The sequence below is a fragment of the Jaculus jaculus genome, chromosome 9, assembly GCF_020740685.1.
Source record: "Jaculus jaculus isolate mJacJac1 chromosome 9, mJacJac1.mat.Y.cur, whole genome shotgun sequence".
Taxonomy (NCBI): Eukaryota; Metazoa; Chordata; class Mammalia; order Rodentia; family Dipodidae; genus Jaculus; species Jaculus jaculus.
Window position 1 is genome coordinate 136,067,340 of NC_059110.1, and position 26,772 is coordinate 136,094,111.

Consider the following 26,772-nt stretch of genomic DNA (forward strand, 5'->3'; position numbering starts at 1 on the left):
AGGCAGGAGGATCATGACTTTGAGGATAGCCCGGCTACATAGCAAGACTGTCAAAAAATCATTTAAAGAATCACATAGTTAGAGAAAGGAAAACATTTTTCTTAAAAAATTTTAGTCAGTTTGTTTTTATAAATTTATAACATAATTGTCTTTATAGGAAATCACTAAATATTTAATGTTTCTATATTTGGTATTTTAGTAAGAATCTTTTAGTGCCTAAATATACCTCAATTGAAGGTGTATCCTATGAGATGAATCTTATTTTTTGAAATAATCAGAATAGAAAATTTATTAATAGTGTTTCTGAGTAATAAAGGCATATTGTTTTATGTTAGATTATCTAAAATCCAAGAAAAACATATTTTAAATACTAGCACTTTAGTTGGACAGTCATGTCATTTTTATTTTTGCCATTATATGAGTAGGTTTTTCTTGTAAAGTTCACACATTTGAAGTGAATCATTAAATATATTGAGCAAATTCTAGCTTCCGAGCAGAGTTATAACTCTTCTATATCAGGAGTGAGGTAATCAGTATTGTGCAAAGACATTTAGTTACTTGACAACTGAAGGCTTCTGTTTTTTCCATATATGGACATGGAAGAGTGAATTCAGTCTTACCTATCCTGAAGGAATTGTAGGTTAAGCAAAGTAAAAACATTTCAAGTACTGCATATCACTGAGAGATTACTCTTCTGGACAAGGGCTTCAGGAATTCCATATGCATACCACAGCTACTTCTAAAAAGCTTGGGTATTTGTGAGTTTATTATTTTCTAAAAATCTTTAAGTATATCCTTTCACTGAGAGTTAACCTAATTCCTGTGTTTAGTCTGTGTTTGGAGGATGGTTAAAGTTTCAGTCTTAGGGGGCCAAATGGTCCAAGTTTACTGCATTGTGTTTCTGACTTAATTCTAAAACTCAGATAAATATTTTTACATTATGCTACTATTGAAATTGGGACTCTTGCCCTCATTTTTTGAAACAGGGTCTTAATATATAGCCCCAGGCTAGAATTCACTCACTGTGTAACACAAGCTGACCTGGAATTTTTAGTTCTCCTGCTTCAGGATCCCCAGTACTGGGATATTGGGTATATATTACCACTTCTGAATAATATTAGAGACTTTTAAATCTTATATCATTGGCTTGATGACTTAAAATTGCTTTTTAAATAATTTCTTATATACCTTTCTCCTCTGGGTTGTTTTATTCATACTCTGGCATTTTGCAGATCATGAAAATTTAGTATTTGAAGAAGTCAGATGTGGTAGCTATAATCCCATTATTTGGGAGTCAGAGGCAGCATGATTGCCATGAGTTTGAGGCCAACATGGGTTACACAGTGAGTTCCTGGACAGCCTGGGCTATAGAGTGAAACTGTACCTTAAAATACAATCATATATAATCATATATCTAATCTATATATATTATTTGAAGCTTTGTTATTTGATTTATTTTTCCTTTTACTGTTCAGGAAGACAATACAAGTTAGGGAAATGTTTCTGTTTTATTCATGTTGCCATCACATACTTCATTGCGATGTTAAATCAGAATATAGTATATGCCATTTTATCCATAGAGAAAGGTGAGAAGTTATCTTAGACTAGCTGAATTGCTGAACTCTGAGTTCTTAGTGAAAGATGCTGTATCAATAAAAGTAGAGCGGAGAGCAAAAGAGGAAGACACCCACCAGAGCCTTCACATGTGTACACACACACACACACACACACACACACACACACACACACGTAAAAAAGCCGTAGTTCTTAATTTTACAAATTATTGCTTATTCAATGCTTACTACCAATCTCTGTTCTAATGTTTTGCTAGTTACTTTAGTAGTTTAATGTACAGCTTGGAAAAACTCATGGGAAGAATGTTTTTGCTGATAGCTGTTTGTTCACTTTTCCTAGATGAAAATCCTTGCCTCAGATTTTATTTATATTAAATTATTTATTTCTGTCAATTTTTCTTATTCATGTGATGTAGATTTTATCCTTCTTTAAGGCTGATTACTTTAAGTACACTATATCTTGGTACCTTAATCTAAGTTGATAATTTCAAGTATACTGAGTTCTCTTGGAGTATGTGGTTTCATACACACACACACACACACACACACGAACATACATGTAAACATATTACATATATAAAGCACACACATAATACACACTTGTATCAGGAAAGCTTTCTTGAATTGTAGATTTTGTTCTTTTACTTTGATTGTTTTCATCTCTAGAGGTTCCTGTTTATCCTTATGCCAAATCATATTTAGGTGGTTATCTTTAATACTTGTCACATTCTTATAAAAAATCTTACTGGAAATTTCCTTCTTTTTTAAGAATGTATATTTTTATTTATGATGGAGGAGAGAGGATGGATGGAGAGTAGGAGAGGGGAAGAGAGAGAAGGAATATGAATGGGTGCACCAGGGTCTCTTGCTGCTGTACACAATGTCCTGCTTTGTACATCTGGCTTTACATTAGTACTGGGGATCATACCTGGGCCAACCCAGGCTGGCAGGCTTTACAAGCAAGTGGCTTTAACTGCTGAGCCCACCCCTCTATTTCTGTTACACTCATTTTATTTCTAATTCTTTCCTGGTCTTTTCATTTCTATTTTTTATTGATATTGCACTTAGATGTGCTATATAATTTCCTTAGTATTTTAGCTCTTATGTATTTATTTTATTTATTATAGAGAGGGAGAGAGAGAAATAATGGGAATGTTAGGGCCTCTAGGCACTGCAGATGAATTCCAGATGCATGTGCCACCATATGCATCTGGTTTAGTGGGTTCTGGGGAACCAAACCTGGGTTCTTAGGCTTCACAGATAAGCGCCTTAACTGCTAAGCCATCTCTCTAGCCCTTCAGCCCTTTTATAAATTTCATATTCTACTTTTGAATTGTAAATTGAAGTTTCTTCCCCTTGTTGAGCAAGCCTTTCTAGTATGTTTTTATTAATTTGAGAGATACTATGGTGCTTATTATTTTTCTTCTGTCTGCCATTTGAACTTGATACTTACCTATTGATCATTTTTATTTGAAATTAGTGTAAATATTATAAAAGAGGCATGGTAGCTTTTCTAATTCCAAATTGCTTCTCTTGAATGTGTATGTGTGAAGATTAAAAATACCATTACTGAACTGGGGAGATGGCTCAGTGGTTAAAGATGCTTGCTTACAAAGCCTGCTGGCCAGAGTTTAATTCCTCAGTACTCATATAAAGCCAGATCCCCACAATGGCACATGCAACTAGAGTAAGTTTGTAGCAGCAAGAGGCCCTGGTGCATCTATTCATTCATATTCTTCCCTACCCCCCATACACATATCAAAATATATCATTACTTGCTTTCTACAACTTCCTGGTCCCATCCCCCCCCTTCTACCTTTAATTCAGACAGTTTAGTTTCTTTCATTCCTATTTATTCAATTTTGACTCCTTTTCCAGTATTTTCTTTTATGGATCCCTGATGGGTCAATTTTCTGAGCACACAACTGGTTGGCATGCTAGACCATTTAGCCTTTCTGAACTCCCGACTGTAGGTACCTTGGGCGTTCCATTTGTAGCTGCTATCAGAGTAACTGCACTTGGAGGTTCCTAGTTTTGTGGTTTGTCACACCACTGCTTCCCCTTGTTTTGTCTTGTAGAGATGCTTATAACTCCCAGGTCTGGGGATCTTTTTTCTGTGTTTTTTTTCCTTTCAAATTGTGTTTAAGAGTTTTTCAAGGGAACTATATACCAAAGAAAACTGAACTTTTTCCTCCTGCTCTATACAAAACACTTCTGTGACTAGATATTTGTGGGGTGTTTTTTCTTCATCATGTAATCCTCTAATTCTCTGATGTCACCAACCAGAGCTCCTAAAATTTATTTCAATTCTGATGCTACATGAAATTATTCAGATCCCATGAATTAAAGGGACTTAGTCTCACAAAAATTCTACTAACTTCAAGCACCAATGACAAGTTCAAGCTTCTGGTACCTCTGACCAACAAGTTTTGAACTGGTAGTTTCCACAACCCCCTTCTCAGGTTTGATTATTGTTATAATGGCTCATAGGACTCACTGAAGCATTTTACTTATATTTAACTATGTATTATAGAAGAATATGCAAAATAGAACACGGGTTTTGCCCCCTCCTGCTTCTCGTGGGTAGAAGCTTTCTGTACTCTTTCCTTCTCTTAATCTAATAAAGTCTCTATAAATTCAGAAAAGAAAAGGAATAGAAGAGATACATGAGGCATAGTGAGTTGGAGAAGGAGCATGGAACTTCCGCGTGCCCCCTGGGTGCCACCGTCGCATGTTTGAGAACACTGATCATTCGAGACACTCCCGTCATGTAGCCATGCACTCTCTAGCTCCTTTCCTCTTCTTGGAGGATGGTGGCTAGTAGGGCTAAAATTTCTTAGCTTCTGTCATGGCTTTGCTCACTAGTATTATTTCCTCCCAGGAGAGCACCAAAACTTGATTCGGTAGAGTAAAAGATGCTCTTATCATCTAAGAATTTCAAAGAGGTTAGGGGTTTTTGTTTGTTTGTTTTGTTTCTTCATTTTTATTGTTTCTGAGGCAAGTCCAATAGACTGGCCTTTTTTTTTTAATTCACAAGAATGAGAGTGAGTAAGACACACACACACACACACACACACACACACACGGAGAGAGAATTAGCACACCAGAGCCTCCAGCCACTGTAATCAAACTCTAGACGCGTGTGCCATCTAGTACATATGTGCGACCTTGTGCACTTGCATGCGGCTTACGTGGGTCCTAGAGAGCTGAACATGGGTCCTTCAGCTTCACAAGCAAATGTCTTAACTGCTAAGCCATCTTCCTAGCCCAAAAATGGGCTAGGGAGATTGTTCAGTGGTTAAACATACTTGCTTGCAAAGTGTGCAGGCCAAGGTTCAATTACCTAGTATGTAAAGCCAGATGCACAAAGTGGTACATATGTCTGGAGTTCATTTGCAATACAAGAGGCCCTGGCATGCCCGTTCTCTCTCTCTGTTTCTCCCCCCCCCCACAAATACACATATTTTTTATTTATTTAAGACACAGAGAGAGAGTGAAAATGGCATGCTAGGGCCTCTAGCCACTGCAAACGAATTCCAGATGCATGCGCCACCATGTGCATCTGGCTTATATGGAACCTGGAGAATCGAACCAAGGTGTTAGGCTTCGCAGGCGTGCACCTTAACCACTAAGCCATTTCTCCAGCCCCAAATACCTATTTTTTAAAAGGACAAAATTATTAGAACCAGAATTCTCCTTGGAAGATTTTAGAAGCTTCTGTGCCTGGAACAGGGAAGAAAGTTTAAATATATACATTTCTTTTTATAATTTACAAAAGCATATCTTGTTAACTAGAGTTATAATTCTAGCTATAGGTACCTATTATTATTTTTTAATCTAATTTTTAGTGTAGAAATTTGGGGAGATCCCAAAGCTGTTCTTCCACTGCTGTTAACCCTCTCAGTTTTCTTTATAATTTTTTATAAATTTTTTATATAGATAGTACTTTTAATCACCAAGCCATCTCCCTAGCCCTTTGTTCGGCCTTTCTAAACTTTCATTTTGCTCATCAGTAAAACTGGGGCCATCGTAATTGCCTCTATTGTGAAAAAAAATTCAACATGATATTGTTGTAGAAGTCCATGGGGGAAATGATGATATCTCAGATGACTGCTGTTACCTTCATAGTAGGCTCTTCTCACAACAGTATTGTAACTCTTAGCATATAATCATGCTGTCTCAATGCTTAATTTTCTGGATTGGATCTTTGACACTGGGCATTCAACAGACTTTCCTTATTTTTTATAAAAATATACCCTGCAGCATGTATGGGTAAAAGTGCATGATATTTGCAACTAACTTAACAGGTTCAGATAAAGCAAATGTGGTATTGGCTGGGCAAAGTAAATACAAACATTCTTTGAGCTATTGTTGTAACATTTCTGCAATGTGGAATTATTTAGTGATTCTTTGGCATACCCATCAGTCATGTGGGTATGCCAAATCCCATGGGTTTCTGATTGTCTTACCCACAGCTACAATACTGAGGTCTTCCTAAAATCTCACCTTGTGTTTAGCTGTCAGATATTTTTTCTTCACCCTTTTCCTGTTATGATTATTATTATCAACATATTTTGTATGGATGCATCATATATTGGTACCCTCTTTACCCTCATCCCTGCCCCAATTCTGCTGGGGACCCTCCTCAGTGGGGTTGCTGTTATTCCCCATGGGGTTGTGGGTTATGCATTGTGGGAGCAGCGGACAGTCATTGGGGGGAGGCAGTGCCTCTGGGCATGACACCCCAACCTGTGACTCTTACAATCTTTCTGCCCCCTCCGTGGCATAATTCCCTGAGCCGTGGTGGTATGTTTTAAATCGACTTCAGTGGTGAGCTCTTAGGAGCCTCTGCTTCTCTGCTTTGGTAAGTGTTGAGTCTCCTCAGGGTTTGCCTCCTTCACCCTAGTGCTGATTATCAGGTTCACCATGGAAGCAGTACTCTTGCTCATCTCCCCAATTCCTCTGTGCATTTAGCTGTGGCATGGCAGAAGTGTGAGGAGTGGTTTATCTCCTTGGGTGTCACTAGCTTTTGAAAAGAAGAACAGATTCTCCAATGGAGAGTGAAATTAGCGTAGTTTAAGTGGGATAAGCATTATTAATTTAGGGAGAATTTCATGTATGTAATCCCTCTTTTAGTCAAATACTAGTGAGAACCTGACACTGGAGAGCATAATCTTTGTCTCCAAAGGACTCTGATCTAGTTCCCAATTCCAGATATGGGTTCCTTTGCACTGAGTGGATCTCTTAGCCAATCAGAAAACTATTGGTTACCCTCCAAGGCTGTGTGCCACTATTGCTATAGTGTGTACATCCTGTCAGGGTGTTTGCTCCTGAGTAGCTTAGGCCCCTGGTTGTTCAGACCATTGTTGGCCACTTTCCTTGAGTAGCTTATGTGGAGCTTCCAGCACTAGATGGGCTAAAGTTCTGGGGACTGGCTCTTCTGGATTCTAGGCAGGTCTCTCCATGCTCTGTATTGGCCACATTTAGTGTCTTCAGCAATAGGGTCTTACCTTTTGTTTCAGGCTGGTACGTAAGTGTTTTGACAGAAACCTGTCTTGTTTTGGGGACCTCATAGATCTTTCTGATCAACAGCTTATTGTGGGTAGTAACCAATTTCTGGTACTGGAAGTTACAGGCCAGAGACAAAAAAGAAAAGAAAAAAAAAGCTTAGGCCTCATCCCACCCTCTCCAGGACCCTTCTTTTCAGGTGCTCCTCCCTTACTCCCTTTGAGTGTTCTATCTTTTAGTCTATCTCCAAGGATAAAGGTTTTTATGGTACCAGTTCATTTGGTATTTAATTTTGTGTTTGTTTTTCCCCCGCACCCTCTCCTCCCCACAAACCCTTCCATACCTGTTGTCTGGGTCTTGAGTTGCCTATCAGGTATGTCAGCTACTCGAGCTGGTCCAGGGTAGGAACCACAAGTAAGTGAGACCATGCAGCATTTGTCTTTCTGTGATGGTGAGTTTGCTGAATATGATCTGTTCCAAATCAGTCCAGTTTTCTACAAATTTCATTGTATCCTTTTTTTTTTCTTACTACTGTGTAGAATTCCATTGTGTAAATATGCCACAACTTTGTTATCCATTCATCCAATGATGGGCACCTGGGTTGATTCCATTTCTTAGCTATAATGAGTTGAACAGCTATTATGAATTGAGCAGCTATAAACATGGTTGAGCAAGTATCTCTGTAGTGAAGCATGGAACATTTAGGATAAATGCCCAGTAAGGGAATAACTGGGTCTGTTGGTAGTTCTATAGTCATTTTTTTCAGGAATCTAATATTGATTTCCATAGTGGCTGTACAAACTTGCATTCCCACTAACAGTGGATGAGGGTTACTCTTTCCCCATATCCTCACCAACATTTGTTGTTGTTTTGATTTTTTTAATGATTCCCATCCTTACTGGAGTAAGTTGGAATCTCATAGTTTTAAAAAATGTTTTATTTATTTATTTGTGTGTGTGAGAGAGAGAGAGATAAAGAATAGGTAAAGAGCGAAAGAAAGAGAATGGGTGCACCAGGGCCTCCAATCAGTGCAAACAAACTCCAGACACATGCACTACCTTGCGCATCTGGCTTACATGGGTCCTGGGGAGTCCTACCTGGGTCCTTGCTTTTGCAGACAAGTGCTTTAACAACTAAACAATCTCTCCAGCCCTCGTAGTTGTTTTAATTTTCATTTCCCTAATGGGTAGGGATGTTGAACATTTTCTTAAGTGTGTGTTAACCATTTGTATTTCTTCCTCTAAGACTTCCCTATTCAGTTCTCTGCCCCATTTTTGGAGTGGGTTGTTTAATTTTTTTATTGTTTAGTGTTTTTTTTTTTTTTTAGTTCTTTATAGATTTTAGATATTAGGCTTCAGTCAGTGGTATAGCTGGTGAAGATTTTCTCCCACTTAGTGGGTAATCTATTGGCTCTGCTTATGGTATATTTGTGCAAAAGCTATTTAGCTTCATGAGATCCCATTGGTTGAGTGAGTGTTTAATTTCCTGGGCTACTGGGGTTTTGTTCAGGAAGTCTTTCCCCATCCCTATATCATGGAGAGTTCCTCCTATTTTTTCTTCCAGTAGGAGAAGAGTGTCAGGTCTTACATTGAGGTCTGTAATCCATTTGGACTTGATTTTTGTATGGTGAGATGAGTGGGTCTAGGGTCATTTTTCTACATATGGTTATCCAATTTGTCTTTATAATTTTTTGGTGGTCCAAAGTTCTTGTGTTTTGCATCATATTATCTGACTGACCTATTTGAAGTCTATGGGCTCTATGTAAATTCTGTGCTTTTAAAGGTGCTGGACTTGAATCTACTATGTAATCTTCAGTGTATATGGACAGGGCCAGGTCCTCATAAGGATTGCCTTGTTGCAAAACTACATGAATCCACCATTATTAATTCAGAGAAAACCTAATAGACTAAAACATTAAGTTGGCTCTACTTAATTTAGGAATAGTTAGAATTATTGCTGATATAAAAATAGTATGAAGTAATTGTGTAATTATTTCATTGTATTGGAAATTGTCAAATTTATTTTGAAGGTATTTCTACTCTGTTAAGCTGGTCTAATATGCACATATCTCCTTATCCATGGCTTTGCTTTCTACTATTTAAGTTTCCTGTGATTATATATGGTCCATAAATGGAAAATTCCAGAAATAAATGACTTACAAGCATAAAATAGCACATCGTTCTGAGTAGCATGATGAGCCTCACATTGATCTGTTCTGTGAAGGATGTGAATCATCCCTGTCTCTCCTAACACGTGTTTTGAGAGAAAGAGAGGAAGGAAAGAGACCATATACAGAGATTTTCTGCTTTCATACCACAGTTAGCACAGACTTTTGTGATCTCAAAAGATGTGTAAACTCCTCCCAACCCATAAGCAACAATTAATTTATAGGATACACCAACTACATGTCTTCTTATCCAATTCATTTCTGACACGATGTACTTGGAGATTGCATCAGATTTCATAGGTGGATGGCTCAGTCCCCCAGTGACTGTCTCTACCTCTGCCATTTCACATGCCAGGTGCAAATCCCATGTTGTCTTACCTGTAATTCTGACCAAAAGGTTATAAACTGAGATTTTAAAAAAATTCCTCCTTTGTACTCAATGAATTTGCTTGTGTGGGCCACAAGAACTCAGAGAAATAGTTCAGTTGATTTATTATAAAGGATATCGCATAAGATGAAGATTAGATTCATAAGATGAAGATTAGATTCATAAGGTGAAGTATGAAGGAGTACAGAGCTTCTATGACCTCTTGTGGTGTCCCACCCTTGAGGAATCTTCATGTGTTCTGCCATCTGGGAGCTCTCCAAACCCAGAGAGAGAGAGAGAGAGAGAGAGAGAGAGAGAGAGAGAGAGAGATGGGAGGGGAAGAGAGAGAGTTGCTATGGAGAATTTACTGTGTAAGCATTACTGAAGCATGGACAACTAGGTCAAAAGTGTGACCTAATGCTAATAGACTGAGATGTGATCTAAAGCTAAGAGGTCTTAGAAGCCCACCAAGGCCTGTGTACTTCAGCATTGTTTGATCCTAACCATTATACCTCTCTGCATATGGATCAGGACTCCTGTAATATGCAAAGTGGCTTTGTTGACCTATCATTGAGGTCAGAGGAATTATTATTATTAGAGATGGGGGGGGGGGAGGAGAGAGAGAGAAAGGGCACACCAGGGCCTCTAGAAACTGCAAACAAACTCCAGGCGCATGCGCCACTTTGTGTATCTTGCTAATGTGTGACCTGGAGAATCGAACCGGGGTCCTTAGGCTTCACAGGCATGCACTTTAACCACTAAGCCATCTCTCCAGCCCAAGGTCAGAGGATTTCTTTAGGGTTAGTTCCAAAACAGAAACATGGGGGAGGATTAGAGTTTCTATAGCTTACTTTGAGAAAGAGAAATTCTAGTTTCTGTGGCCTACTTTGAGCAGGGTGATAAACCAGGAACTGTGAGTAAAACCAAACTGTATCATCAAATTTCCTATTTCACTAAAACCCTATACCCTTTGCATAGTACCTCCACATTTCCTCCAATCTCTGAAAACCACAGTTCTGCTTTTTCAGTTGGTTCAATATTTTTAGCCTCCACATGTAAGTGAGATTGTTTAGACTTTTTTTTTTTTTTCCTGACAGTTTTGTTGCCCAGTGCCCTTCTGGTTCATCTATGTTTGTTGCAAATGACAAAGTGTTGCAGTCAGGTTCACATTGCTGGCAGAAATCACGTGGCCGAGAGCAGCTTTGGGGGAAAAAAGGGTTTATTTTGGCTTATAGACTTGAGGGGAAGGTCTATGATGGCATGGGTAAACGATGGCATGAGCAGAGGGTGGACATCACCCCTGGACACCATAAGGTGGACCATAGCAATAGGAGAGTGTGCCCAATACTGGCATGGGGAAACTGGCTAGAATACTCATAAGCTTGCCCCAGATAATACTCTTGTCTCCAGGAAGCTTTAATTTCCAATTGCCATCAGCTGGGGAGAAGAGCATTCAGAACACCTAAGTTTATGGGGGATACCTGAATCAAACCACCTTACAGGTTTCTTGCTTTTTAAGGCTGAAACATAATAGACAGAGAGAGAGATAGTTTTCTCTCCACTCCATGCTTGTTAAGGCTGAAACATATTTTGTGTGTGTTATCTCCACTCCATGCTTTTTATTTTATTTTATTTTATTTTATTTTTTATTTTCTTGATTTTTCGAGGTAGGGTCTCACTCTAGCCCAGGCTAACCTGGAATTCATTATAGAGTCTCAGGGTGGCCTCGAACTCACAGCAATCCTCCTACCTCTGTCTCCCGAGTGCTGGGATTAAAGCTGTGCGCTGCCATGCCCGGCTCAACTCCATGCTTTTTAAAAATTTATCCATCAACAGATATTTAGATCAATTTCATATTGTAAATAATATTGCAGTGAACATGGAATTACAGATATCTCTTTGGCATACTGTTTTCCAGTTTTCAGAAGCTTCCATATTGATTTCTAGAATATCTAAAATCTATTTTGTCTTACATGACTCTAGCCAACCCTGCTTTCCTTTGCATGGGATATTTTCTATTCCTTCACTGTCAGCCGATGTGTGTTCTTAAAGCCAAGTCTTCTTTGTAGACAGCATGTAGTTAGTGGTGGTGGTTGTTGATCTTCTTAATTCATTTGCTACTATTTGTCTTTTGATTGGAAAATTAATACTTCCATAAAATTATTGACAGGTAATAACTTACTGCCATTTGTTAGTTGTTTTTTGACTTTTATAGTTCCTTTCTCTTGATGCCATCTTTTAGATTTTATTATTACTGTTATTACCATCAACATTATTTTCTTGTGGTATGCTTTTGGTTTCTCTTTTTGTGTATCTACTACAGATTATTTTTCTTTTTGTTTACCATGAGATATCTTTAGTCTTATTTAATGCTTATATCTTCATCCATATACAAAAATTACATTTTAATTTCTATGTTATGTTATTGATATCACAGTTTACAAGTTGTATATGCCATATGTTCATTAAAAAATTATTGTGATTATTTTGAAAACCTGTAATTTAACTTTTTTGCTATAATTGAAAATAATTGGGCTAGGGGGATGGCTTAGTGGTTAAAGCATTTGCCTGCAAAGCCAAAGGACCCAGGTTTGATTCCCCAGGACCCACGTTAGCCAGATGCACAAGGGGGTGCACGCATTTGGAGTTTATTTGTAGTGGCTGGAGGCCCTGCTGTGCACATTCTCTCTTTCTCTCCCCCCTTCTTTCTCTGCCAAATAAATAAATAAATAAGAAGATAATTTATGTTCCACCATTACAGAATCAAGTTTGTTTTATATTGACTGTCTTGGTTTTACAGTTTCATACCTTTTTAATGCTGTTAAAAGTCATGTATTCATTTCAACTTGGATTCCTTTTTACATTTCTTATAAGGCAGAGTGGTAACAAAGTACTAGAGCTTTTATTTATCTGGTAAAGTCCTTGTTCTTCATTTCTGAAGGACAACTGCCTTATAAAGTATTTTTGGTAGGCAGTTTGTTTTCTTTCAGCACTTTGAATATATCATGCCAGTGTCTCCTGACCTACAAATTTTACAGAAAACCACTGATGTAAGCATCTCTTGATTGTAACAAGTTGTTTTTCTTTTACCTGTTTTCAGAATTCTCTTTTTAGTAAGCAATGAGTGATGATACATCCCTCCGTTCTGGAGGTTAAGACAGGATGATAAAGAATTCAAGGCCAGCTTGTGTTGTATAGTGAAACACTGTCTTTAAAAAAAAACAAAAGAACAGTCAGATGTGGTAGCTCATGCCTGTAGCCAACCCCTCTAAACAGACAACCAGCCAACCAACCCAAAACACAAATAAAAACTATCTTTGTCTTGGACTTTTGAGAACATAATTAGGATGTATCTTGGGCTTCACAGATCTCACAGAATGCTCATTTATTTCTTCAGAGTATGGAATTTTTCTTATTATTTCCATAAATAGACTGTTTCTTTCTTGGCTTATCCTACAATACTTGTGATGTGTACATTAATATGCTGCATACATTAATGTGTTGCATAATATTCCACAGATCCCATAGGTTTTCTTAACTTTTTTCATTCTTCTTCTCTTTTTGTTTATCCAGCTAGTGTCTAAACTCACTGATTTTTGAAAACATGGTTGTTGTTTTTTTTTGTTGTTGTTGTTTTGGCCCGGGGGTTTGTCAAAATAGGGTCTCACTCTGGCTCAGGCTGGCCTTGAACTCACAGTGATTCTCCTTCTCACAGTGATCCTCCTTCCAAGTGCTGGGATTAAAGGTGTGTGCCACAACACCCAGCTTTTTAAAAACATTTTCTTTGCTTATTTATTTAAGTTATTTATGAGAGGGAGAGAAAATGGGCATGCCAGGGGCTCTAAGTCACTACAAACAAACTCCAGACACATGTGCAATGTTGTGCATATGGCTTACACGGGTTCTTGGGATTCAAACTGGGGTCCTTTGGCTTTGCAGGCAGGTGCTTTAACAGGTAATATATCTCTCAAGTCCTTAGAAACATTTTTATTGATGATTGTCATACATGTACATAATGTATTTTGACCAGAGTCCCTTTCTATTACTTTATTTTCTTTTCCTCCACCTTTCTTTCATTGGATCCCTCTTCTTTCCATCTAGTCCTATTTTGATGATCCCCATCATCTCTGATGACATATTGATGGACCCAATATTATGCAGGTAATGAAGCTGCTGTGAGGTCATGAATGCCTTGGCTACTTTGTGTCTAGAATACAGCCTGACAAAGCCACAGTCATTTTTCTCTTTTATTCCTTTGGCCACCTCTTCTGCAGTGGTCCCTGAGCCTTGAAAGGTGTGACAGAGATTCATTTACTGCAGAGTACTCAACTTTCATTTCTTCTCAGTACTTTGATGAGTCTTCTCTACAGCTACTTTTGCCACCAACAAAACGAAACTGACCAGAAGTAAAAGCAGAACTAATCTGTGGGCATGAATATACATATTCAGAAGGTAATTTAATGGCGACAGCATACTCATTTAACCAAACAGTATTAGTAGTTTTTGACGAGGTTTTTGCCCTTTCAAACCATAGGTTTTTGACAAGGCTTTTGTCCTTTCAAACCATAGGCTTTCGATGAGGCTTTCAGCTACAGGCATGAAATTCCTCCCATGGAGTGGGCCTCAGATTCAGTCAAAGAACAGTTGGTTACCTCTGTAACAGTCATGCAACTCTTGCACCAGGGGCACATCTTGCCTTGCTGGTGAACACACTGATTCTTCTTAATTGAATCTGTTGTTGATGTTCTATGGAAAGTTTTAGTTTGGTCATTGTATTTTTTAAAATTTATTTGAGAGAGTGAAAAAGAATGGGCATGCCAGAGTCTTCAGCTGCTGCAAATGAGCTCCAGAAGCATGTACCACCTTGTGCATCTGGCTTATGTGGGTCCTGGGGAATCAAACCTAGGTCCTTTGGCTTTGTGGACAAGCACCTTAACCGCTAAGCCATCCCTCCAGCCCTCATTGTGTTTTTTTTTTTAGCTCAATTGTTTTTTGTTGTTGTTGTTGTTTGTTTGTTCATTTTTTTCCTTGATTTAATCATCACAGCCCAGACTGTAACTTTAAACTTTTTTAAATTAATTATTTATTTGAGAAAACAGAGAGAGAAAGAGAGAGAGAGAGAGAGAGAGAGAGAGAGAGAAAATGGGCGTGCCAGGGTGCTTCCAGCCACTGCAAAGGAACTCCAGGCATGTGCTCCCCCTTGTGCATCTGGCTAACGTGGGTCCTGGGGAATCGAGCCTCGAACTGAGGTCTTTAGGCTTCACAGGCAAGCGCTTAACCACTAAGCCATTTCTCCAGCCCTATTTGTTCATTTTTTGATATAGGGTCCCACTGTGCAGCCCAGGCTGGCCTCAAATTTTTGGACCTACTTCAGCCTCCTGCCTAATTCTGGGTTTACAGGTGTATAACATCATGCTTGGCTAATGTTTGCCTCTTTGTTTTCTTTTTCTTTAGTAATTTCTCATTTTCTTCTTGTATAGTTTGCATGATTTCATCTCATTGTCTACATCTTCTTGTGGCTTTTATGGAACTCCTTTAGAATGAATGATTACTTTGAAGTCTTGATCAAGTAGTTTGTAGATTTTTCATTTCATTAGGATCTGTAACCTAATTTTGTTCTGTTTGTGGTGTCTTGTTCCATAATTATTTATTATCCTTCTGGATTAGTGTTGGTGTCTGCATGTTTGAAGAATTAGACACCCATTCTTCTCTTCACAACTGCCTTTTACTAGGAAAGTCCTTCACCATTTAACCCACCCAGAGATTCTGGGCAGTACGTCTGCCTGGGTCTATGGGGGACTTGCTGTTAGGTTTTTTGGCAAGTTGGCCTAATACCTAGGTCAGTAGGTATGTGGGCTGGGTTCCTGGGTCTTGTTTTTACATTGACTGAGTCTGCTGGGGTCACTGTGGAAACTTGATCAGTAGACACAGACCTGGATTTTGCTTATGGCATCTAGATCTACTGAGACCAACCTGACACTGGTGTAGCTCCTGAGTTTATAGGAGCTGCACTTATACTGGGATAGACTTAATACTTGAAGCTTAAGGGGTATGGCTGTATCCTATGACCACATGGTCTGGTTTGGAATATATTATAGGTCTGTGAAGTCTGTCCTACAATTAGAGGTAACTTGCCTAAGTGACTACACTTTTGAAAGTCAGTCAATTGATAAACTATCAGTTAATCCCTGAACACTTCTTCCTGTATGAATTTACCATTCTCTAAAGTCTATATTTTACTACAAGCTGGGAAAGTTAGACTAGACAAATAATACAGACATATAGATTTTTATCATACCATAAACATGGAAATTGTGTTTAGAATACAAAATAAAAATATCAGCTGGGAATGGTGATGCATGCTTTTCATCACAGCACTCAGGGATATGGAGGTAGGAGGATCGCTGAGAGTTTGAGGCCACCCTGAGACTACATGATGAATTCCAGGTCAGCCTGGGCTAGAGTGAGACCCTACCTTGAACGACCCCCCACCCACAAAAAAAGTCACTCACTCTCATAAATAAATAATAAGGGCTGGAGAGATGGCTTAGCAGTCAAGCCACTTGCCTGTGAAGCCTAGCGACCCAGGTCATTCAGTTCCCCAGATGCACATGGTGTCACATGCGTCTGGAGTTTATTTGCAGTGGCTAGGGTACAGGCTTGCCCATTCTTTCTCTCTGTCTGCCTCTTTCTTTCTCTGTCTCTAATAAATAAATGCAATATAGAAAATCAGCTTTACAAAAAAAATTTGGGGGCCAGAGAGATGGCTTAGTGGTTAGGCATTTGACTGTGAAGCTTCAAGACCCAGTTTCGATCACCCAGTACTCATGTAAGCCAGGTGCATACATCTGGAGTTCGTTTGCAGTGGCTGGAGACCCTGGTAGGCCTACTCTCTCCCTCACTGTCTCTCTCATAAATAAATGAAAATTAATTTTTTTTTTTTTGTCAAAAAAGGTCAGTAACAGCATCATAGAAAATTAGAGGCAGGTTCCAGGTCCAAGTATGATGGAATGATCACAGTCTAACCAGTCTCTTTAATTGAATTGAAGCTACATACATATCCTAATAGAACCCATGGAACAACCAGAGGATGCTGAAAAGTAAGTAGCGGCAGGAAGATTGAGGACATTCTTGAGTCATTCATGAGTGTAGGATTTTCTATTACTATGGTGTCTGCTGGTCAGAGGTTAATGCAGTTAGAGGCTTGAAGTGGACACCAGAACATAGATATCTTCAGTAGAAACCTCCTAGTTCTGGTTTGAGAATGGGAAAGAGAATTCTTATCACTCCAAAGTAGGCAAAAGTCCTCTTGTACTTCCTGCTTTAATTTTTTTTTTCCCTTTCCCAGACATTCACTTGTTAATGACAATGGGATCCCACATAAGACAAAAATTCAAAGAAAGAATCTGGGAATGGTGGCATACGACTTTAATCCCAGCACTCAGGGAGGCAGAGATAGGAGAATTGCCATGAGTTCAAGGCCACCTTGAGACTACCTAGTGAATTTCAGGTCAGCCTGAGCTACAATGAGACCCTACCTTGAAAAACAAAACAAAAAACAAACAAAAAATTCGAAGAAAGGAAAACCTTCTTCTCTGACCAGTAGAGCACAATTATAACATCTTCAAGTTTTTCTGAAATACTAACAAGGAGTCTCAGGGAACTGGAAAATACTAAAAAGATTGCAGAGAGGGGAGACGTCAAGAAAACAAACTCAGAAAGTTGTTGTGAACTCCTAGGCTCACACCTGCGCATCACATAGATCTGGCCATAATAATCAAACTGAAGAACTTTAGAACTGACATAACAGATCATGGTCCAAGACTCAAACTGAACACAGGAAGGCATATAGGCAGCACAGATGAGAAAAGCACTCTAAAGGCCTTTGAAAATGCAGCTAACATTTCCTGTCAGATTAAAGAAGAGTTGTGGTATCATGACTTAAAACATTGGGAGTATCCAGAAACAAATGAAAATTATATACAAATATTGACATACAAAGTACATGTGAAATTGGTAGAGTATTAGGAAATACCAGCATGTAGGAAGGGGGACAATAACTGTCAATACTAATATGATTCTTTGGATTATTAGGCAAAGATTATTTTGGGTTGTTTTTTTTTTTTTTTTGGTTTTTGAGGGTAGGGGCTTACTGTAGCCCGGGCTAATCTGGAATTCACTAGGTAGTCTCAGGCTGGTCTTGAACTCACAGCAGTCCTCCTACCTCAGCCTTCCAAGTGCTGGGATTAAAGGTGTGTACCATCATGTCCCACTTTGGGCAAAAATTTTAATGCATCTACTATAAGACATTCAATATTAATTATGTGAATCTTCTCAAAATGAATGAAAAAATTATTTCTTAATGATGAAACAGAAGATTAATAAAAGAACTTAATGAAAAATTTAGAACTAGTGATTATAGTAAATGAAACATACATGGTTGGTGGCATCATTAACAGAATAGAAATGGCAGAGGAATCTGTGACCTTGAAATCAGATAAATAGAAATTATATAGATCTGGGGACTAGAGAGATGGCTCAGCATTTAAAACAGTACTTGCTTATAAAGCCCAACGGCTCAGGTTCAAATCCCCAGTACCCACATACAACCAGATACATAAAGTGGCACACGATGGGCTGGAGAGATGGCTTAGCGGTTAAGCGCTTGCCTGTGAAGCCTAAGGACCCCGGTTCGAGGCTCGGTTCCCCAGGTCCCACGTTAGCCAGATGCACAAGGGGGCGCACGCGTCTGGAGTTCGTTTGCAGAGGCTGGAAGCCCTGGCGCGCCCATTCTCTCTCTCTCTCCCTCTCTCTCCCTCTGTCTTTTTCTCTGTGTCTGTCACTCTCAAATAAATAAATAAAAAATTAAAAAAAAAACATTTAAAAAAAAAGTGGCACACGAGTCTAGAATTCATTTGCAGTGGCAAGAGTCCCGTTAATGCTCATACTCACTTTGTCTGTGTGCTGCTGCTCTCTCTAAAATAAATAAAATAATTTTTAAAAAGAAATTTTACAGATTTAAAGAGAGAAAAACAAAAAATAGTGTAAAGCAGCACTTAAGACATCTGTAGGACAAAATAGAAGGTCTAACATTTATGCCATTGGGGTTCCAAAAGAAGAGCATAAAAGTGAGATGATCAAACAATATTTAAAGAAAATTCACATTCAAGTTTGATTAGTCTGCTAAAAACAGTAGACAAAGAACAAAAGCCTACAAGCACCCTGAGAAGCATGAAGCAATGTCAGTGATTTCAGATTTCTCATCAGAAACATGGCGATAGAAGGATGCACTGGCACTGCTGCTCAGACATAGGGTGCTTACCCAGGATGCACTAAGGCCCTGGACTTAACCCCAGTACCCCCAAATAACAAAAACAAAACAAAACAAAAAGATGTAGTATAACTAGGCATAGGAGCAGAGGACATAAACACCAAACAGCTAATGAAGATGTATTAATGAGGTACAAGTTAAACAATAATCTCTAAAAGTTTGGGGACATGGTGATTATTAATTTGTGTGATTGAAGAATTCATAAAGGATTACAAACAAAACCAAAATTTAGTGTGTTGGCTCAGTTAAAATATTAAGTCTTATTTTTAAAAAAAAAAAAAAGTCCATAGAATTGCTTACCTGGGCTGTGAAGTATAGGTAAAAGGATATAAACATATGCTTAACTCATTCTGGGTGATAATGTATAAGGACATGTTTGCTTTCATTGTTTTGGCTTGTATATCAAAGGAAAAATTCATACCTTTGTATTTCTTTGTATTTTATTTTTGAGAGAGGTAGCAAGAAAGAGGCAGAGAGAGAGAGAGAGAAAACATGGATGTGCCAGGGCCATTCAGCTGCTGCGAATGAGTTCCAGACATATGCAACCCCTTGTGGCACATATGCGACATTGCATGCTTGTGTCACTGTGTCTGGCTTATGTGGGACCTGAAGATTTGAACATGCATTCTTAGGCTTCACAGGCAAGCACCTTGACCACTAAGCAATATTTCCAGCCCATACTATAGCATTGTGTTTTGTCATTGTGTCTACTGTATATTTTTATCCAAGTGTAACTTACCTACTAATGCAAAACCCAAATAATAGCTAAACTGATTTGTATTCTACAGGTATATGCATACTGTGACAAACAAATGTGACTATCACTTGAAATATCTTCTGGTTTGCTGAATTATTTTGCTAATCTTCACTTGATCTTAGTCAAAAGGCTGACAAGCGATTTATTTTACTAATCTTATGAAATAAATGGAATGTTTTATATAGTTGCTAAGGTCATATCAAACACAGATATGAATATTTCATGCCAATTCATGTTTTATTTTCTAAAATTACTATGTTTATGGACTCATTTGACTAGCACCATTTTTGTATGGTATCTGTTAGTTAAGCCCTCTGTAAAATAAAGAATACTTAATAAATATGCCTACTATAGGTATACAAAATGTAATTGCTAACTAAGCCCTATGTAAATATACTTGTTAAAACTTCATATCAATAACGAATTTAAAAATGAACCACGGACTTAAAAAGCGATGACTGTAAAGACATAAGCTCTAGGACAAAAATTAAATAGTAGCAAAAATAGATGACAGGACAAGAGTAATCCTTGATAAACCTGCTTGCAGTTACTACTTGTTTGTATTAAGTTAAAAATACATGGCTGTAGAAAAGAAACAATAAAATGTAAACTGTGTGTGTGTGTGTGTGTGTGTGTACTCGCATGTGTGCACCCGTGTGTAGATGCATGTGGAGGCAGGAGAACAGCCTGGGGTACTGTGTGTGTGTGTGTGTGTGTGTGTGTGTGTGTGTGTGTGCGCACACGCGCGCGCATCTGTGCACCGTGTGTAGATGCATGTGGAGGCAAGAGAACAGCCTGGGGTACTGTGTGTGTGTGTGTGTGTGTGTGTGTGTGTGTGTGTGCGCGTGTACTCGCATGTGTGCACCCGTGTGTAGATACATGTGGAGGCAGGAGAACAGCCTGGGGTACTGTGTGTGTGTGTGTGCGCATGTGTGCACCCGTGTGTAGATGCATGTGGAGGCAGGAGAACAGCCTGGGGTACTGTGTGTGTGTGTGTGTGTGCGTGCGCATGTGTGCACCTGTGTGTAGATGCATGTGGAGGCAAGAGAACAGCCTGGGGTACTGTGTGTGTGTGTGTGTGTGTGTGTGTGTGTGTACTCGCATGTGTGCACCCGTGTGTAGATGCATGTGGAGGCAGGAGAACAGCCTGGGGTACTGTGTGTGTGTGTGTGTGTGTGTGTGCGTGTACTCGCATGTGTGCACCCGTGTGTAGATGCATGTGGAGGCAAGAGAACAGCCTGGGGTACTGTGTGTGTATGTGTGTGCGCGTGTGTGTACTCGCATGTGTGCACACGTGTGTAGATGCATGTGGAGGCAAGAGAACAGCCTGGGGTACTGTGTGTGTATGTGTGTGTGTGTGTGTGTGTGTGCGCGTGTGTGTACTCGCATGTGTGCACCCGTGTGTAGATGCATGTGGAGGCAGGAGAACAGCCTGGGGTACTGTGTGTGTGTGTGTGTGTGTGCGCGTGTACTCGCATGTGTGCACCCGTGTGTAGATGCATGTGGAGGCAAGAGAACAGCCTGGGGTACTGTGTGTGTATGTGTGTGCGCGTGTGTGTACTCGCATGTGTGCACCCGTGTGTAGATGCATGTGGAGGCAGGAGAACAGCCTGGGGTACTGTGTTTGTGTGTGTGTGTGTACTCGCATGTGTGCACCCGTGTGTAGATGCATGTGGAGGCAAGAGAACAGCCTGGGGTACTGTGTGTGTGTGTGTGTGTGTGTGTGTGTGTGTGTGTACTCGCATGTGTGCAGCCGTGTGTAGATGCATGTGGAGGCAAGAGAACAGCCTGGGGTACTGTGTGTATGTGTGTGCGTGTGTGTGTGTGTACTCGCATGTGTGCATCCGTGTGTAGATGCATGTGGAGACAGGAGAACAGCCTGGGGTACTGTGTGTGTGTGTGTGTGTGTGCGCGCGCGTGCGCGTGTGTGTGGGTGTGTGTACTCACATGTGTGCACCCGTGTGTAGATGCATGTGGAGGCAGGAGAACAGCCTGGGGTACTGTGCCTCGGGCCCTGTATAACTATTTTGAGACAAGATCTGGAACTTGCTGAGTTGATTACATTGGCTGGCCAGTGAGCCCAGCAGGGGTCGACTTCAGCTTCTTGTCCTGGGATTACAAGCTGTAGCTATGATGCTTGAATTTTGTTTTTCTAAGGTGGGGTTTGGGGGTCAAACTCAGGTTCTCATGCCTGAGCTATCTCCCCATCCCTGTTGAATCTTTAATATACTTTAAACTTCATTAAGTGAAAAGACGTTTGTAGGTTTGCATCACTGTGTCGAACAAAGCCTTAGTTTTGTTTAGCCTCACTTTTATTTTTATTTTAAGACAGTGTTTCGCTGTGTATCCGAGGCTCGTCTACGGCTTGTTGTATCATCCAGGTTGACTCATGTGTTCTAGGAGTGGAAGCATGTGCCGCCATAGACTTCAGTATATCTTCTTAATCTTAAATATGCTGTATGACATTCTCCATCTGTTGATTTCATTTTTGTGCTTGTTGCATTTGTGATAAGTCATTTTGGTGTCTACAAAATAAGATTGAGAGAATATTTTTTCCCCCTGAGGTAGGGTTTCATTTTAGCCCAGGCTGACCTGGAATTTATTATGTTCTCAGGGTGGCCTTGAACTCATGACAATCCTCCTGCCTCTGCTTCCCAAGTGCTGGGATTAAAGGTGTTTGCCACTACGCCTGGCTGAGAATTATTTATATGTTTGTAGCTTTTATTTAATTGCATAAAGAAGTATACCCTTTCTTGTTTCTTGAAAAATGAAGGTGTAGATAATGAATTTGTTTTCATACAATTGTAAAAAAGTTTGGGTTAACAAAGCCTCAAGTTTGATTTTTGAGCTCTTACTGATACTACTAATAGATTTATTAATTTTTATATAATATGAAACATATACATGTAATTTTGCCCTAGTAAAGCACAGTGCTGAGATTACTTGACATACTTTAGGCAAATATAATGTCATCTAGGCATTGCTTTAAGTCAGAGTCTCTAAGATGGAATGTTGTAAGTGAACTTGAAATTGGTAAATTTCTTCATTACATATGAAGTAGAGTGTATATATGTGGCATAGGGGAAAAAGCACTTGTACCTCCATTGGACTTTTGGATGTGGCTATAGTCATGCCTACAAGAACAAGAACCATTGGCTTATGTAGGGAAAAATTCTCAAATTTTTAATGATCCAGATTATAAGAAATGAAAACAATTGATAGATGTAGTGATTTTACACTAGAAATGTCACCAGAGTGGATTTTATATCAGTCTCATCTGGTTATGATCTTTTATGCAGATGGAGGAAGCGAGGAACCACCGGATCGAAGACAGTCAAGTGTAGACTCTCGCCAAAGCCGCTCTGGGCAAGGTACGTTTCTTTAAATGTCAGCTAGTCCTTCCTAGTATTTAATTTGAGAACTGGGTTATTTTTTCTTCTGAGTCTCATTTGGCTATTCTAATTTCTTTTTTTAAAGTTTTAAAATTTTTTTTGTTTATTATTTTTATTTATTTATTTGAGAGTGACAGACAGAGAAAGAGGCAGGTAGAGAGAGAGAGAGAGAGGGAGCGGGAGGGAGGGAGAGAATGGGCATGCCAGGGCCTCCAGCCACTGCAGACGAACTCCAAATGCATGTGCTCCCTTATGCATCTGGCTAACGTGGGTCCTGGGGAGTTGAGACTCGAACTGGGGTCCTTAGGCTTCACAGGCAAGCGCTTAACCGCTAAGCCATCTCTCCAGCCCTCTAATTTCTTATTTAGGGTTTAAATGATATTATCTAAAATTCTATGTAGTCTCATGTCATTTTAAAAATGATATTAAAGGTTAAGAATTTTGGAGCATAGTGATAAATGTGTAGATACCCCTTTTAGAATGTAATCAAAAGTAACTTCATTATCACGTGTTGGAGTAAAATCACACACTGATGGCAGTGGTGGTCTTCCTCTCTCCCTCTCCCTCCCCTGCTCTCCCATTTCCTTTCTCCTCCCATGTCTGTCTTCCCTGCTTCTTTTAGCCCAGGGTCTCCTATAGTCCAAGTTCACATCAACCAGGGGTGACCCTTAGAAGTCTTGACTATTCGGCCTTCATTTTCCAAGTTCTGGGATGGCAGGGGTGTTCCACCACTTCAAGTTTATGCAGTACTGGGCATTGAAACCTTGGCTTCATGCATGTTGGGCAAGCACTCTACCAATTGAGCTCCATAACTAGACCCTGTAGAGGTAGGGTCTCGCTCTAGCCCAGGCTGATCTAGAGTTCACTATGTAGTCTCAGGGTGGCCTTGAACTCACAGCAGTTCTCCTACCTCTGCTTCCCTAGTGTTGGGATTAAAGGTATGTGCCACCACACAGGCCACATATTGTCTTTTTAGAGTTTTGTTAATATATTTGTTGTCTTTGCTGTCTCAGAGGAAATGATAGTATTGCTTTATTAGGGTCTTCCTACTTGTTTCCCCTTTCTATTTAGCATTTTTTTTAATTGATTTTATTTGAGAGAGAGAGAGAGAGAGAGAGAGAGAAAGAGGCAGATATGCTCCAGGGCCTTTTGCCACTGTAAACGAACTCCAGATGCATGCGACACCTTGTGCATCTGGCTTACATGGGTCCCAGGAAATCAAGCCTGGGTCTTTTGGCTTCATAGGCAAATGCCTTAACCACTAAGCCATGTCTCCAGCCCTATTTAGCACTTATTTTTATAGGCCTTTGATTAATTTCTTGAAGTGAAGATTTAAAATCATTCTATACCACTGAAATTTATGCTAGGCCTTTCCTAACTCATGTACATCCCCATATTCACTTTTTTATAGTATTTACCATTTTCATATTTACTGTTTATTTTCCCTGTTTGAAACAAAATGAATGTTTCATAATAGCACAGCCTTTTGACTATTTTAGTTACTACCATATGTTCAGTGCCAAAAAGAAATATCTGAAATGTGGTCATCACTAAATAAATATCATTCAATGCATGACTTGATCTCTAAGAGAATGAGAATTGAGAGCACAAATGAATGGATGTGTGGCATGCTTCAGTCCCACAAAAGCTCCAGGGCCACTTACTCTATAATTCTGATTCCCTTCTTCTTCAACTCTGCTTATCCTAGATTTTAAAGCTGTACTATTTTTGAAAGTTTTTATGTTATTGGAAAAAAGAAATAATGTTAAATAGCTTTGAAAGTTTTAACTTATGCTAGTTTTAATTGCTTTTCAATGATATGCAAATATAGTAAATGTTGAGAGTTTATCTACTCTTTATTATTAAATAAAAAAGAAAATTGATCATGTACTTTTTAGTGGTAGTATTTAAAACTAAGTGAAAATAAAACATTTAAAAAATTTTGGATGGAAATAATTTCAATCTTAGAATTCAAAGGCATTTATAACTATATGAGTAAAATATAACGTGCTTTGATTTTGTTTGGTATGTTTTCCTTTTTGAGACAGTGTTTCATCATGTATCCCTGGCTGGCCTGGAATTTATGACAAACCTGTTGCCTTAGGCTTTCATATTCTGGAATTATAGGAGGTATTCTATACCATGACTGACTGATATTAAGATGTTTTCAGACAAGTAAATTCTTGGCAATACTCTGCCTGTTTTACAGATTTACCAGAAGAGTCTTCTTTAGGAGCATGAGATGGATAGAAACCTGACATATTTTCTTTTTTTTTTTTTTTTTTTTTTGGTTTTTTGAGGTAGGGGGTCTCACTCTAGCCCAGGCTGACCTGGAATTCACTATGGAGTCTCAGGGTGGCCTCGAACTCACAGCGATCCTCCTACCTCTGCCTCCCGAGTGCTGGGATTAAAGGCGTGCGCCACCACGCCCGGCTTAACCTGACATATTTTCTTTAATAAAACTTAAATGACAGACAGGCTCAGGTAGAATTAGTGATAAATGTACCTACTGTTAGCAACATTCTGACCTCCAAGGAAAACATATGGCATAGAGGAAAAGAGATGTGAGAAATGAGTCCTTAGTCCCTCAGTGGAGTCCAGTGTAACAGGAGAAAACCTTATCAGTGTGTAGTATAAATATTTTCATCATCTATTTGATTTGGATTATTATGGTAAGGAAATAATCCTCTAAGGTATGACAGGCAAGCCTACTTTGTCACTAGTAGTTGTATGGTTGATAGGTTTGACTTTTTTTTAGGAACTTAAATTATTTTTGCACCTGTATTTACACAAAATATTTATGTGCAATTTTCTTATACTGTTTTTGATATTAATATAAATCTCATAGAATAAATTGAAAGTTGAGTGGTTTTTCTTGTTACTCAATTTCCTAAAATATTTGTGTAGAATTGCTATGACTCTATCCTTAATTGTTTGACACAATTTCTTAGAAATCCACCCGAGTCTGGAACTGTCTTTGTGAGAAGACTTTGAACTACAAGTTCTGAAGTCACGCGCAGTAGTGCATGGTAGTGGTAGTACCAGCACTTGAAAGGCTCATGTAGGAGGTTCCCAAGGTCCTAGCCAACTTGGGTTACATAGCAAGTTTTAGACCAGTTTGGACTAGATAGTGAGATCCAGTCTCAAAAAAAACCCACAAAACAAATAAACCCCACAAGAGCACAGCTTCAATTTCTTAAGTAAATCTAGCATGATTTGAGTTATCAATTTCTCCTTGACTTCTGGTTTAATGTCTATAAAATCTGTAGTGACATCACTTTATATTGATAACTTTTTTCAGTTTGTGTTTGTTTGTTTATTTATTTATTTATTTATTTATTTATTTATTTGAGAGCAACAGACAGAGAGAGAAAGAGGCAGGTAGATAGATAGAGAATGGGAACACCAGGGCCTCTAGCCACTGCAAAGGATCTCCAGACGCGTGCGCCCCTTGTGCATCTGGCTAACGTGGGTCCTGGGGAATCGAGCCTTGAACTGGGGTCTTTAGGCTTGACAGGCAAGCGCTTAACCAGTAAGCCATCTCTCCAGCCCCAGTATTTTCTTTTTTTTATGAAAAAGAGTGTGAGAGAAAATTAGCACTCCAGGGCCTCCAGCTACTGCAAATTCCAGAAGTATGTGCAACCTTGCACGTGCATCACCTTCTGTGTCTGGCTTA

The 26,772-nt window shown here is 39.2% G+C and overlaps 1 protein-coding gene across 3 annotated transcripts in view; it reads left to right on the top strand.

Annotated features, from left to right (window-relative positions):
• The window catches only part of Tanc2 (tetratricopeptide repeat, ankyrin repeat and coiled-coil containing 2), a 382,841-nt gene that overhangs the window by 80,788 nt on the left and 275,281 nt on the right, over positions 1-26,772 (top strand). For all 3 annotated transcript variants that reach the window (XM_045158789.1, XM_045158790.1, XM_045158791.1), the window contains exon 3: positions 23,004-23,075. In XM_045158789.1, the coding sequence (XP_045014724.1) occupies positions 23,004-23,075 (72 nt within the window). The remainder of the gene's footprint in view (positions 1-23,003; positions 23,076-26,772) is intronic.